This window comes from Halichoerus grypus, chromosome 5 (genome assembly GCF_964656455.1).
Source record: "Halichoerus grypus chromosome 5, mHalGry1.hap1.1, whole genome shotgun sequence".
Lineage (NCBI taxonomy): Eukaryota > Metazoa > Chordata > Mammalia > Carnivora > Phocidae > Halichoerus > Halichoerus grypus.
Window position 1 is genome coordinate 178,298,548 of NC_135716.1, and position 13,460 is coordinate 178,312,007.

Sequence of the window (13,460 nt, forward strand, 5' to 3'; positions counted from 1 at the left end):
GCGCTCAGCGGGGAGTCTGGCTTCTCTCCCTCTGGCTCTCCCTCTCCTTTCCCCTACCCCCGTTTGCGAGCTCTCTCTCAAATAAATAAATAAATCTTAAAAAGAAGAAGAAGAAATGGCATGGGGAGGTTTCTCCACTGGCATTTAACAGCAAAGAAAAGGGGAAGCCGTCTTTCCCACGTGCCTGCTTGAGGTAAGTGTGGTGTGCTTCTATTGTTTACTGACTAACCGTGCCCGAGTCACCGCTTCGGGACATGCTGAGCCTCCCTAAAGAGTTAGGCCTGGGGATGCCTGGGTGGCTCAGTCGGTTGGGCCTCTGCCTTCGGCTCGGGTCATGATCCCGGGGTCCTGGGATCGAGTCCCACATAGGGCTCCTTGCTCAGCAGGGAGCCTACTTCTCCCTCTGCCTGCCGCTCCCCATGCTTGTGCTCTCTCTCTCTGATAAGTAAACAAATAAAAAATTAAAAAAAAAAAAAGAGTTAGGCCTGAAATTTGAAATTAAAACAACCAATACAAAGTCTGAATATACATTGCTTATCATTCCTACTAGATCATAAATTCATTAAGGGCAGACACTGTTGCCAGCCGTCTCTGTAATAACTTCAATATCTAATACAAGAGATCAATCACTGATTTTGAATAAATTAATGAGTAATTGGAAAAAAAAAAAAGAGACCTGGGTATGTCATCATTTGGCTATGAAGAAAGCCAAGGAAAAGCTAGCCTCTCACTCCTTCTGAAAGAATCTTCTTTTTCTTTCATGGTCTCTCTGGGGGAATTTCTCCTCACCTCCAACACTGCAGAAATTATTTAATGTAATGTCCTGCTGTAAGCTTAAATTGTTCACCCTACCATCCCCCACTTCACCATAAAACTCTCGTCCTAAAATTGCTCTCACCACACATTCTGTTTGTGTGCTCCCAAACATAAGATTCCCAGATATCTCACACCAACAGCACCATGGTTAATGAACGATTCAAGAAGCCTCTAAAAGGGAAAGATATATTTTTTTCCACCTGTGTTCTCTGTGGGTTGGTGGGCGGCCTGCTAACAAGGCTCACAGACAACACTGATGGTAGAAAACCCAAGTCATACAGAGTACGTGTCATTTCTATACTATCAGGTAAGATTCAAGAAGTCCTGTCCAGCAATGTTCTAGAATTTAGGAGACCAAGGAAGAAGTCCAAAGCTCTATTACTTTCTGTCTGACCATCCTGGGTGAGTTATTTATTTCCATGGGCCTCGGTTTCTTCATGGTGTTGGTAATAATATCATCTGGTTTCAGGCTTATAGAAAGGGTCACAGGTATATCAACCACTAAAAATCAAAATAAATACAAAGCAGTATTATTATTATCCCTGCAAGGCAGGCTTAAATCCTAAGTTAATCTTACTTCTTTCCTCCGAGAAGCACACCATAGAACAGGTCAGTAGAATTAACCATACTGCTCTAGGGACAACACACTGCCTCCCGCCTTCTCCATCTGGCTTCTTGACTCAAGTGACGGTATCGCCAAGCCCCTGAAAGCCTATCTGCTCACAGAACCCAGAGACAGAGACACCTCTACAACATCTGGACAGTTGTCCAAAGACTAAGGGGAGGCGAGAAAAGACAAGAGCAGGAAAGAAAATGAGTTTCCTTTCTGCCTTCAATTTGCAGGGAAAAGCACCACTCTCCCCTCTTTCATGTCCTCTGGGCTAAAAATCAAATCTTTTGCTTTAAAATGACATCCTAGTGGCTTAGAAATGCCGAAAGCAGCAAGGTTCGGGAGGTGGAAACGACAATTTCACAACACGTTTAGGGGAAGACCGCTACAGGGGCTCAGGGGAGGCAGCCCAAAACTCTGGCCTGCTTCCCGGCCAGGACAGCAGCAAAGGCCCAAGTGCCACACATCCTCCATGGCGCACATCTCAATCAATTTGGGGTCAAGCACTTCGGGGTATGAGAAAATACAGTCAGCTTACTCAAATGCCTTTGAGTCCACACATTTTCTGTTTAGATAAAGAAAACTCTTTCAGTCCTTTTCTCCCATTTCAGGCCTCTCACTCAAGGTTAGGGATCCCTGGATAGTGAAGACTAATTCCGAAAGCCTAGGGATCGCAGCTGGAAAACTGCGAGCACCAACACACAGGAGCTGAAGCAGGGAATGAATGGAAAACTGTTTGAGCTTCACTCTTAAATGACTTCATTTCCAACTGCTTGTGTTCTAGCTTCTATGTGGTCTGGGTTGAGCAGAGGATTTTATCTGTGAGGCTGCACCGTGGGGAGGAAAATATCCAGGCTCCCAACACTCACTCATTATTAAGCTTTAATCAAGGTCACTGACCATTTGTGGTCTTGCTTTTCTCATCTGTATGAGAGAGAGAGAACCCCTCCTTCCTTACAGGGTCCATGTGAAAATTAAACGAGACAGTCCCACACCCGACATGCAGGAGCTGCTCAGTAAATGCAGGCTGTATTATCCACGTCCCCTTCTGATCTTTTAGGATGATACTGACCAAGGAGTCCTCTCTTTCCCCTAAGAAAACACTTGGGGTCAGCTTTCCTTTAAAATGGAGAGAGCCTTCTGGAGATGACAATTATAAGGAAGAAAGAAGTAAAGGAAAACAGAAAAGACCTTCTAAACAGAGCAAGTATTTTGACCTTTTCCTGCCAAGAATCGGAATTTGATTTGTCCTTCATGTGTTTATCAACATGGGTTATAGTCCTCACCTCTGCAAGAAAGGGCAAATCCTGGTATGAATCATATTGAAATGCAGACAAGGGATGCACCACCACATCTCTGGGGGGAACCAGTCAACCCAAGAAAGCTTGAGCATATTATTCTTTTACTCACCATGTTTACACTGGGGTAGAAAATCACTATTCTTTGGGGGACACAAATATTTCCTGCCTTTTCAATCGAGCAACTGAACATACTTTTCCACCACATAGACTGCAGTTTTGGAAGACAGAGTGGATTCCTCTGAAATATGAGATTTTCAGTCTAAGAAGATAACTTAAGGACCTGATTCTTAACTGAACTACTATTAGGGCATCAAGACAAATGTGAACTTCTCTAATCTTTCTGTTTCAAAAACAGAGCTTTGACGGTAGTATCGTCTCCTTGCTACTTCTGGCTATTGAACTGATTGCTTAGGATGAAAAGAGGGGGCAGCTAGACCCCATTCCCTGAGCTCCTTTGTAAGCAAGGCTGTTAGGTAGGGTAGTGGGGACACCTGGGAATTGTGGTCACTCATGTGATTCTCATGCCACCCAACACACTTCCAGTTCCCACAGATATCTGAGATTTGACCAAGTTAGGATAGATCACGGATCGGTCATTCAGCATCTAAAATTTGCCTCTAACCAAAAAGAGCCCAGACTAAAGGAATCATTTTAGCATTCCAGATTATCAGAGGAAAATAAAACAAAAACTGTTGCCAAGAATTTGAGTCATTTTTCTATATACAACAACTTGTCCTCGTGGCTGGAAAAGAAATCCCTTGGGTGACTTATTTAGATCAAAGTCTTTGTGAAAACAGAAAACTACATCTCTAAGGGATACAGTGCTGTCTGAATTGAATTTCATTTAACTTAAAGTTTTGTGCCAACTTAAATACATTAAGACCCCAACACTTATAAGAAGGCATTCACCTATTACTTGCTTATAGGTACATGGAAAAGCTATTATGAGGATAATCAGCTCAACTATAAAATGAAGCAGTCATACATAATGACAAAAACAGATACAAGTCATAAATTGCCTTTTCCCCTTCAGAATCCATGCCGGCAGGCACTCAGTACATTCTTCTGTGCAAAGATAAAACTTTTGCCTTGCATAAACAGTGCTCTCAGTTTTGTTTGAGCCTTATAAACACATTGCCCACAAAACAAACACAAGCAAATGCTGTTTCTTAAACATAAGGCAGATGGACCCTCTGCCCTCAACAAAGGCCCAGTACATACAGCAGGAGGCTGAGGGCAGAGGCTGCCTGAGAGTCTCCGTGCAGGGACACGGAAGCCACTGTCCACTGGGTCACCGCTCTGCCCCAGGTCTGGTCTCCTGGGCACAAAGGGCCAGTGGAGGGTTCTCTTGGAAGGGAAGTGGCTCCTCCACACACTAGAGACCAGAGAACTGGAACAAAATATTACCTAAAGTCCTAGCTAGGTTTTCCACTGAACTATCCAAACAGACTCATCTCTCTCTCTCTCTCTCACATGTAACTTGCTTATATTTATCTTCAGATGGTTTTCCTAGAAGCTATCAAAGTTCATTCTAAGACTGGGCAGGGCTTTTTGGTTTTTTTCTTGTTGTTGTTGTTGTTTTTATTTTTTTAATATAGAGAGGCATGTCTAAACAAATCAAGCCATTAGCAATATCTCAAAAGTGTAACTAAAAATGAGAATTGATTCATAGCAGCAATGTCCACAATAGTCAAACTATGGAAAGAGCCCAGATGTCCATCGACAGATGAATGGATAAAGAAGATGTGGTCTATATGTACAATGGAATATTACGCAGCCATCAAAAAATGAAATCTTGCCATTTGCAACGACGTGGATGGAACTAGAGGGTATTATGCTAAGCGAAATAAGTCAATCAGAGAAAGACAATTATCATATGATCTCACTGATTTGCAGAATTTAAGAAACAGAACAGAGGATCATAGGGGAAGAGAGGAAAAAATGAAACAAGATGAAACCAGAGAGGGAGACAAACCACAGAGACTCTTAATCTCAGGAAACAAACTGAGGGTTGCTGGAGGGGAGGGAGGTAAGGGGACGGGGTGGCTGGGTGATGGACATTGGGGAGGGTATATGTTGTGGTGAGCGCTAGGTGTTGTGTAAGACTGATGAATCACAGACCTGTACCCCTGAAACAAATAATACGTTATATGTTAATAAAAATTTAAAAAATAAAAGTGAGAATTGAGGTACTAGTGCAGAAGAGCATCTCCTGGCTCTACAGTTACCTGAATGACCCTGGGCAAGTCACCTTACCTCTCTGGGCCTCAGTGTCTTCATTTATATAACAGGGCTAATACTGTCCATCCTATCTACTGAGCAGGTTATTCTAATGACCAAATGATACCACATGAGTAAAACCATGTTTGCAATCTCCAAGGTTCTTACTACCCACAAAGGGATGGTGATGGTCCCGACCAATCTAACACAAGAATGACCATGACCACCACCATTTCCTGAGGGCCTCCTCTGTGACACAGATGATATGATGGCAGTCTCCTTACCAGCTAACAAAATGATGTCAGATAGTAAGCTTCTGGTGGGAAGTTAGCAGTAACTAATTGTTTATACTCTCTATGGTGCCTGGAAAAAAGCCTTACAGATGCAAAGGAAAAACATATAGGGGAAAAACACAAGGCCTTTAGAATTAGATAGGGAAAAAACACAAGGCCTTTAGAATTAGCTAGACTTGGTTCCAAATCCATCCCTGTCATTTCTAGTCATGTGACCTTGAGAAAATTATTAAACTCTCTGAGACTCAGTGTCCTGATTTGAAGAACAGTGACTAACATACATATCTGTAAGAGTTCTATCACAAGGCCTGACAAATAGAAGGTGGTCAATAAATGTTTATAAATTAGTATGGGTTCCATAGTGAAGCAGGGTGTTTCAACCTTGTTCCTCCATCTTTTTCCCACTAATGCTGTTTGCACCAAGAAATAATGTAAAACTATTAGGTCTTTATCCAATTCATAACAAACCAACCTGATTTAAAACAATAAAACAATGATGAAAATGGCACAGAATAAAATGTATTAACCAAAACCAACAGAAAACTCCCATCTCCTTGACAAAAATTTAGATCTGTAGGATCTGAGCTGGGAAGTCTGGGCTGGGTAGGAATAATTGCCATACAGCAAAAGAGAAAGAAATGAGCCCACCATACAACTGCAAAGATTGCCAGCAAAACTAACATGCAGTGAGTACCGAACCATGAATTCTAGTATCTAATGATTTTTTTTTTTTTAAAGATTTTATTTATTTATTCATGAGAGACAGAGAGAGAGAGAGAGAGGCAGAGGGAGAAGCAGGCTCCCAAGGAGTAGGAAGCCCGATGCGGGACTCGATCCCAGGACCCTGAGATCATGACCTGCGCCGAAGGCAGACGCTTAACCATCTGAGCCACCCAGGCGCCCATCTAGTATCTAATGATTTTGATGAAAATACAGTTAAAAAGAGAAAAGTTATTAAAATATTTACATTCATAAACATAAGTCAAAAGATGCCTGGGGTCAAAAAGGTACCCATGATCAAAAGCATCCCACATTGCCTTGATAAAGACACAAGGAGAGGGATGGAAAGCAAGAAAGAACAGAGCAGGGGTTCCATTAGTGACGATCAAAAGTGCTCCTCCCCTTTGCTGGAAGAAATTACAGAGTTGTTGGCTTCCTGAGGGAAGACCGAACAACAGCTGGCCGGAGCAAACGCTAAGCTTCTACAGGGCCAGGAAAGAGAATAGAATCATTTGTTCTATTGTTGACAACTGAAATTCTCTCAGTTCGAGAAAAACTTCTTTTGTTTTAGAATAATTATGGAATTTTCCTCTAAGTATATGAGAGTATTATACAATAATCACAGATAGAAGAAATTAGATTCCACAGAAGAGAGGGAATGTAGGCAATGCACCTCTCCTCAATTCTCTGGCTTTGAAAGAGAAGGTCTACAGATATTCGTGTGATACCTGACTAGGTCAAAGTGTGCTCTCTGCAGTTCATGCCGCAGAAAGAAACCTGTTCCTCCAACATGCTTCTGGAATTTGAAATGCTGTGCTTTTCTTAAATAAATCCTATTCCTGGAAAGGACTCTTGCAGCGATCATCTTGTCATGGCCTTAGGAAGGGGATCAGATCTTTGAGGTTCTACTCGAAGGGTTAGAGTCCTTTGCCAAGATCCAGGCAAGGAAGTCACGGAACAGATGCTCACAGCTTGGTGCCCAGTCCCTAAGTCGTATCACCTTAGATTTGGAATCCATAAGATTTCTGGGAGTTGGACGATGAGAAGAAAAGGCTTAGAGAAATAAAGGGGACAAAGTGCACAGATTATTTCCTAGTCCTATTTCCTTGAGGCTAATATTAAATAAATTAAATAACAGTTAAAACTGTAATGAAGACTTCCAGAAGCGGATATGATGGACCTGAAATAAAAAATTTGCTGTGAATAATTCACAACATCTATCCAGAGACAAGTAAGACCTGCAGATCTATTACCTTCTTGTGTGACAGAATGAATTCCCTTTTAACTTCTCACTAGGTTTTCACATACCTCATCTCTTTTGCTCCTCCGGTCAGTGGGACCGGGGTGGGGGGGTGGGGATATTAACATCATCGTTTCATAGGTTAAAAAAAAAAAAAAAACACCTCAAGATCTAGAGATAAAAAGATTATTTAAAGGCAGGACTAGGGTTAGAACCCAGGTATCCCCAACTGCCAGCCCTACACTCCCCCTCAATGAACAAGCCTATGTCTGCAATAGTGCTGGATGATCCTGGGGAGCCATAAGCCTCTCTGACAAGCCAATAAAAACTTGAGATTCTTCCTCCAGAAGAATACACAGATATACAATATTTCTAATTATTTTCAAGAAGTTTATGGAGATTTTCCATTCCACTCGAAGCACAATGAACCAAGGCTAAAGCCCTTTGGTCTTTGCAGCCAAGTGGGGCTGGCTGGTGGGCTTGGGGAGGCGCAGTTTTATCTTCTGACCCCTTTCTTTAATCATGAGAACTCAGGCGCTCTTTAGAGAAATACTTCCCACAGGCCAACAGTTCATTATTGTGGTCATCTGCACTTCCTTCTAACTCCTCTCATGGACACACACAAGCAAACAAAACATTCTCCCAAAGCAACATTTAAGGTCTGATTTCAACCCACAAAACTTCAAGAAAATGGAAATCTTTAGCCAAACTACATACATACGGAATCACAGATGACCTGAGTGGGTATTTAGTTGACAGACCTGGCTTCTGGAGCTACCATTTCCAACAAGAAATGGTAATGTTAAGTTTCCTTGCTTTCTCATCTTAGATATATGGACTAATTTTTATAACACACCCAGGGTTCCTGGTATCCAAACAAATTGACACAGCAATTCCTCTGAGTAGCAGCCTCTGATGCCAACACTGATTAGCTTTCTAAAGGCAAGAGAATTACACGAAGAAGGACCCCAACCACATGGGGAGCAGGGCTCCCATTCAAGAGGCCCTGGGCCCTGGAAGGCAGTCCCCCATGCAAATCCAATGACAATATAAAGCCTGATATCCAATAAAATGCCTGATCAGGGCCACCCGGACCTTCATATGGATTTGGGGGTGAGGCTCGGGATAAGGAGCATTCTGTCCTTTCTTTCTGCATCAGTTCTCTTCTTGGGCGGACCCTCAGGCTTTAAAAACCATTTTCCAGGAGAAGCAGAAGAACCAAGAAACACAAGAGACTTCCATAAATGAGGGGGCATAAAGAAAGGGCCAACCCTTTCCACCAGGATGTTACAGAGAAACTCTGGAGAAACCCAGATAAGGTCTCACCTGTGCAGAGGCCACAGGCAAGTTTCCAACTTCTTCATTCTCATCAAGGCTAACGACAGAGGTTTCCTAACAGCCAAACTGGCCCAGATGGAGTTTGGTTCTCCCACGCTTCATGCCTGACACCCTCCTCCTCCTCCGTAGACTGGAACATTGTGGCTTTTGTTTCGGGGGTACTGATGGTTCCCTGGTGGCTAAAGTCTGAACATTGTACACTGATGCAAATGTAAGAGTCAGAGTGAGGACCCATTTCTCTTGTCCAGCATCTATTTTTCAAAGTTTTCGGAACGTGCTATCTCCTTTTATCTTTACAGTGAACCTATGAGGTCAGTGCATTTCGATTCCAGGTTGAGGAAGGTCCCTCAATAAACCATAAGTGCATTTCTTCCTCAAAAAGCAAAGCCCAGGGATACAATAACAAAGAAAGCAATTTATAAAACCAAAGAGGCTTCTCTATGTTAGTTAGAATTTCATCAAATTCAATAAAATCTCGCAGCTGGGCCTTTACAACTGAACATTTAAGTGCATCTGTTTATACCAAGTTGAGTAGCTGAAAGGACACTAGGCAATCTGCACCACCGCTGTCACGAGTCTTGTCGCCGCGGGGGTGAAGGTCCCGGGTCTGCATGAGCAGTGATTCAAGGCAGAAGTGTGCATGCTCACTCCAACTCTGAAGCCGAGTCTGTCTCCCGACCATGATTTAGAGAGTCTCTCCTGCCTCTTTGCTGCCTATTTTGAACCACAAGCCAAACAGTCCACCGCTGAATATAACTACCGTCCTGCAAACTGACCTGACTAAAGAACTATCCTCTCTAGAAAAGAGTTTGGAAAACAGAAATAAGTCCCCAGCCTTCACACACCGTTACCAGGATCGCTGTGCAATACAGAAGTATTGCTCAACCCACGTTCTCACCTGCCCTTCAAGACAGCCTCCTATGTGGCACCAGTAAAGCCTCTCTACGCTAGAGCCAGCTTTACACCCGCATGGCCCACGGCACAGGTGCCCCTATGATTTCACCGCCACACAGGCTCCACCAGAAAGAAGCCGAGAGGACCCAGTCCTCTAGAGAAGGCCAGTCTCTAGGAGGAAAGTCCGTGGAGTTGACAGGAAGGGGAGGGAAGCAGAGGCCTTCCGCACGCTGTCAAACAGCAACTCCCCTCCAGCTACCTTCACCTTTCCCAGCTTCACACATACAGTGAGCTCCTGCCAAAAAACAAATTGTGGAATAACGAGATGTCCACTAAACAAGAGGCCAATGAACAAAAAAGCCAACCAGACAGCAGGACCCAGGAGAATTACACCACTGTCCTTCCTTCCACTGCTCTAGAAGCCCATTTTCAGTTTGGACTTTATCCTGTAAGCTGTGGGAAATAACTGGTAGATTTTAGGCAGGAGAACAGCACAATCAAATCCTAGGTTTCTAAAAAGTGAGTTCACTCTGGAGGCATTGTGCAGGCTGCAGTGGAGTCCAGGGGGTTGGGGGGCTAGCGCAGTGACCCAGGGAGGGGACAACCGAAGCCCGGGAAAAGGCGACAGTGGTGGACACAAAGAAGATGACATACCACAAGGGGCTCAGCGGACCTGGCGCCAGGTCGTCAAAGGGGCGGGGAGGCAGGGCAGGTGTGTGGCTCCTCACAGCCTCACAGCTACGACAGAATCACGGGGACTTGGAGGACTCTTCAGGTTAGTGACAATGGATTTCACCTTTCTTTCCTTACCTTGGCGGCAGAGTTTGATACACCGTGTGTGACATTTCTGATGAGGCCCCCGACATTTCCATACTTTATCAGTCCAGTAACCCCTTCAGAAACATCATTCAACAGCCCCATGGGATTGCCGAGAAAGTCCACGGATCCCAAGATCCGAGCTGCCTGGCTGAGGAGTTCCTGTGAAATGGGGCAGACAGAGGAGATGAGAACCAGCACCTGATGATACTTGCAGGTAGAATGTCCCGAGCAAAAAGGTTAGAAATCTGTCTCATCCTCCATTCTCATCAACTCCCACGATGACCCCCTAATCCTCATCAACTGCCAGCTCCTATCCTTCCACGAGCTCCACCCAAGCTCTCCCCATGCATGTACCCCAGAGATGACTTTCGGTACTCAGAAATACTCCTCAAAGCCATTCCAAAGAATAAACAAGAGCTTTGAAACAGGAAAGACCGTTTACAAATATTTATTAGCATATATATCACACTCTCCATTGTTCCTACAAATAGGGAACTCAGCAGCAGCAGGAGAGTTCTAGAAGGAAAATGAAGGAAGAGAATAGAGTGGGAGCTCCCCTCATAACTGGCGGGGGTGGTGGTGCACAAAGAGGGCATGTTCAGACCTACCAAGCAACCCTCCACTTTCTGCATCCCTCCACTGTCTGATTCCAGATTCTAGGGATATCTGCTATGTGACTCTCCTCACAGTTTAGTGAAAATATCACCAATTAAGAAAGTCAAGGAAGGAAGCAAAGAAGGAAAGGAGGGAGATGGGAGGGAGGAGGAAGAAAAGGAAGCAGGAATATAATATATTTTAACTTTGACAGTTAATAAATTTGATATGATCTTGACCTATCTATTTATTGAAGAGTCTGGATAATAATTACAAAATGGAAAATGTCCAACTTGATTAAGAAAATTGTGAAGTTCAACTCTAGGGCAGGATCTCATAGGCTCCAAGAACACTGATGTGGTTGTTGAAAGTAGGCCCATGCCCAGTAAATAGAGAGCTCACAGTATTTTGTGTTACCATTAAAGCATCAACTAAACCCTTAAGAGTTGTGACTAATCTGGTGGAAGCCCCTGAGACTAGTTCTCTGAGGGACAAGACTAACAGCTCATAAATCAAATACACTGTTTCAGGATTTTCAGGATGTGTATGGGCTTCATGGGCTGTGACATGACCCCTAACACAGCAAATGTTTAACTGGGTTCTCAATAGTAATGCCTTAGTAACCAAAATTCCCAAACAACCAAAACAAACATTCTGCTTATGTTCCAGCCACTAAGGATTTCTCCAAAGCTCACCTCCTGGAAATGTTTGAGGATATCATTGATGATGAACTCCTTGGTCTCATAGGGATGTACCCGAGTGAATGGATCCAGATTAATCACAGCGTCCTCAAACCGAATCAGTGGAAATCCCAAGGTACTTTTTAGGGCCTAGTTAGGGAAGAAAGGAAATGGCATACGTTAGCCATTTGATGGCCTTCCAGGGTACTATAATTTTGGATTCCATGAAAGCTACATATCAACTTTCTAATCAGTGTCAAGGCTTTGACATTTATAAATAAGGATTTTCCCTGTAATTATAAAAGTAAAACATTCGTAAAAAAATATATATATGTCACTCAAAGTAACACAGATCACATAGAAATAAACACTATTAGCTTCACAGCATAATTCTTTCTGGTCTGTTTTGTGTGTTGTGCTTTACTATTTTGACTGAAGTTACCACACATATAGAAAGGTGTATTAACCAAATGTACAGTTCAATGATTTTTTCCCCCCAAAGTGAACACAACAAACATGTAATACCACCCGGGAGACCTGAGAGTAAATTATTATTCCCATCTTGGAAGCACCCCCCACCCCAGCTGGGGCCTCCCCATCACTACTCTCTCCTCCCCTAGGGTAACCACTATCCTGACTTCTACCACCATACGTTAGTTTTTCCTGCTTTGAATGTCATATAAAGGAAACCATCAGTATGTACTTTGGGGGTTACATATAGCTGCAGTTGCTTAAGTTTCATTGTTAGTATTCTAATATATGAATAAAACACAATTTATTAAGCCACTGTTGTTGATAAACAGTTGTGCTGTTTCAAGCTTTTGGCTATTATGAACAACGCTGCTATGAACATTCGCAGACATGTCTTTGGGGGCACATTTGTATGCCCTTTTCTTGAATATATACCTGGGAGTGGAGCTGCTGTGTCACAAAGAATATACCTGTTCAACCCTAGTACACGCAGTTCTGCCCAACAGTCATCCCCAGCAGCTGAACTGGTTTACAATCCCTTCGGCAGTCTATGGAATTTCCTGTTGTTCTACATCCTCATCAACACTCAGTATAGACAGCCTTTTATTTTTTATTTTTTTTTAAAGATTTTTATTTATTAGAGAGAGAGAATGAGAGAGAGCATAAGAGGGAGGAGGGTCAGAGGGAGAAGCAGACTCCCTGCTGAGCAGGGAGCCTGATGCGGGACTCGATCCTGGGACTCCAGGATCATGACCTGAGCCGAAGGCAGTCGCTTAACCAACTGAGCCACCCAGGCGCCACTAGACAGTCTTTTAAAAGACAAACATTCTGATGGGTGTGTAATGGTATCTCAGTGTGGTTTTAATTTCTATTTTCCTGGTGAAGCACGAGATCAAGCACCTTTTCACACATATATTGGCCATTTGGATATCCCTTTTTGTGAAGTGCCTACTCAAGTCTTTTGCTCATTTTTGTAGTGGGTTGTCTGTTTTTTACTTATTGCTTTGTAGGCATTTCTTTCTTTCTTTCTTTCTTTCTTTTTTATAAATGATTTTATTTATTTATTTGTCAGAGAGAGAAAGAGAGAGTGAGCACAAGCAGGGAGAGTGGCAGGCAGAGGGAGAAGCAGGCTCCCCACTGAGCAAGGAGCCTGATGCAGGACTTGATCCCAGAACCCTAGGATCCTGACTTGAGCCAAAGGCAGACACTTAACCGACCAAGCCACCCAGGCATCCCCGTTTTTGTTATCCGTCCTGTATACAAGTCCTCTGGTGAATAGATGTACTGCAATTAATTGCAATGATCTTTTCCCATTCCGTGACTTTTAACTTTATAAATAGCATTTTTTGATGATCAGACATTCTGTTTTAATGAAATCTAACTTATCGATCTTTTCCTTTAGGAAACGAGCTTTCTGTTTCCTGGTTAAGAAATTATTATCAGGGCACCTGGGTGGCTCAGTTG

The 13,460-nt window shown here is 43.2% G+C and overlaps 1 protein-coding gene across 1 annotated transcript in view; it reads right to left on the bottom strand.

Annotated features, from left to right (window-relative positions):
* The window catches only part of VPS13D (vacuolar protein sorting 13 homolog D), a 238,146-nt gene that overhangs the window by 75,469 nt on the left and 149,217 nt on the right, over positions 1-13,460 (bottom strand). The window contains exons 63-64 of the mRNA XM_078071798.1: positions 11,541-11,675; positions 10,243-10,410 (exon numbers count right to left, since the gene is read on the bottom strand). Of these exons, the coding sequence (XP_077927924.1) occupies positions 10,243-10,410; positions 11,541-11,675 (303 nt within the window). The remainder of the gene's footprint in view (positions 1-10,242; positions 10,411-11,540; positions 11,676-13,460) is intronic.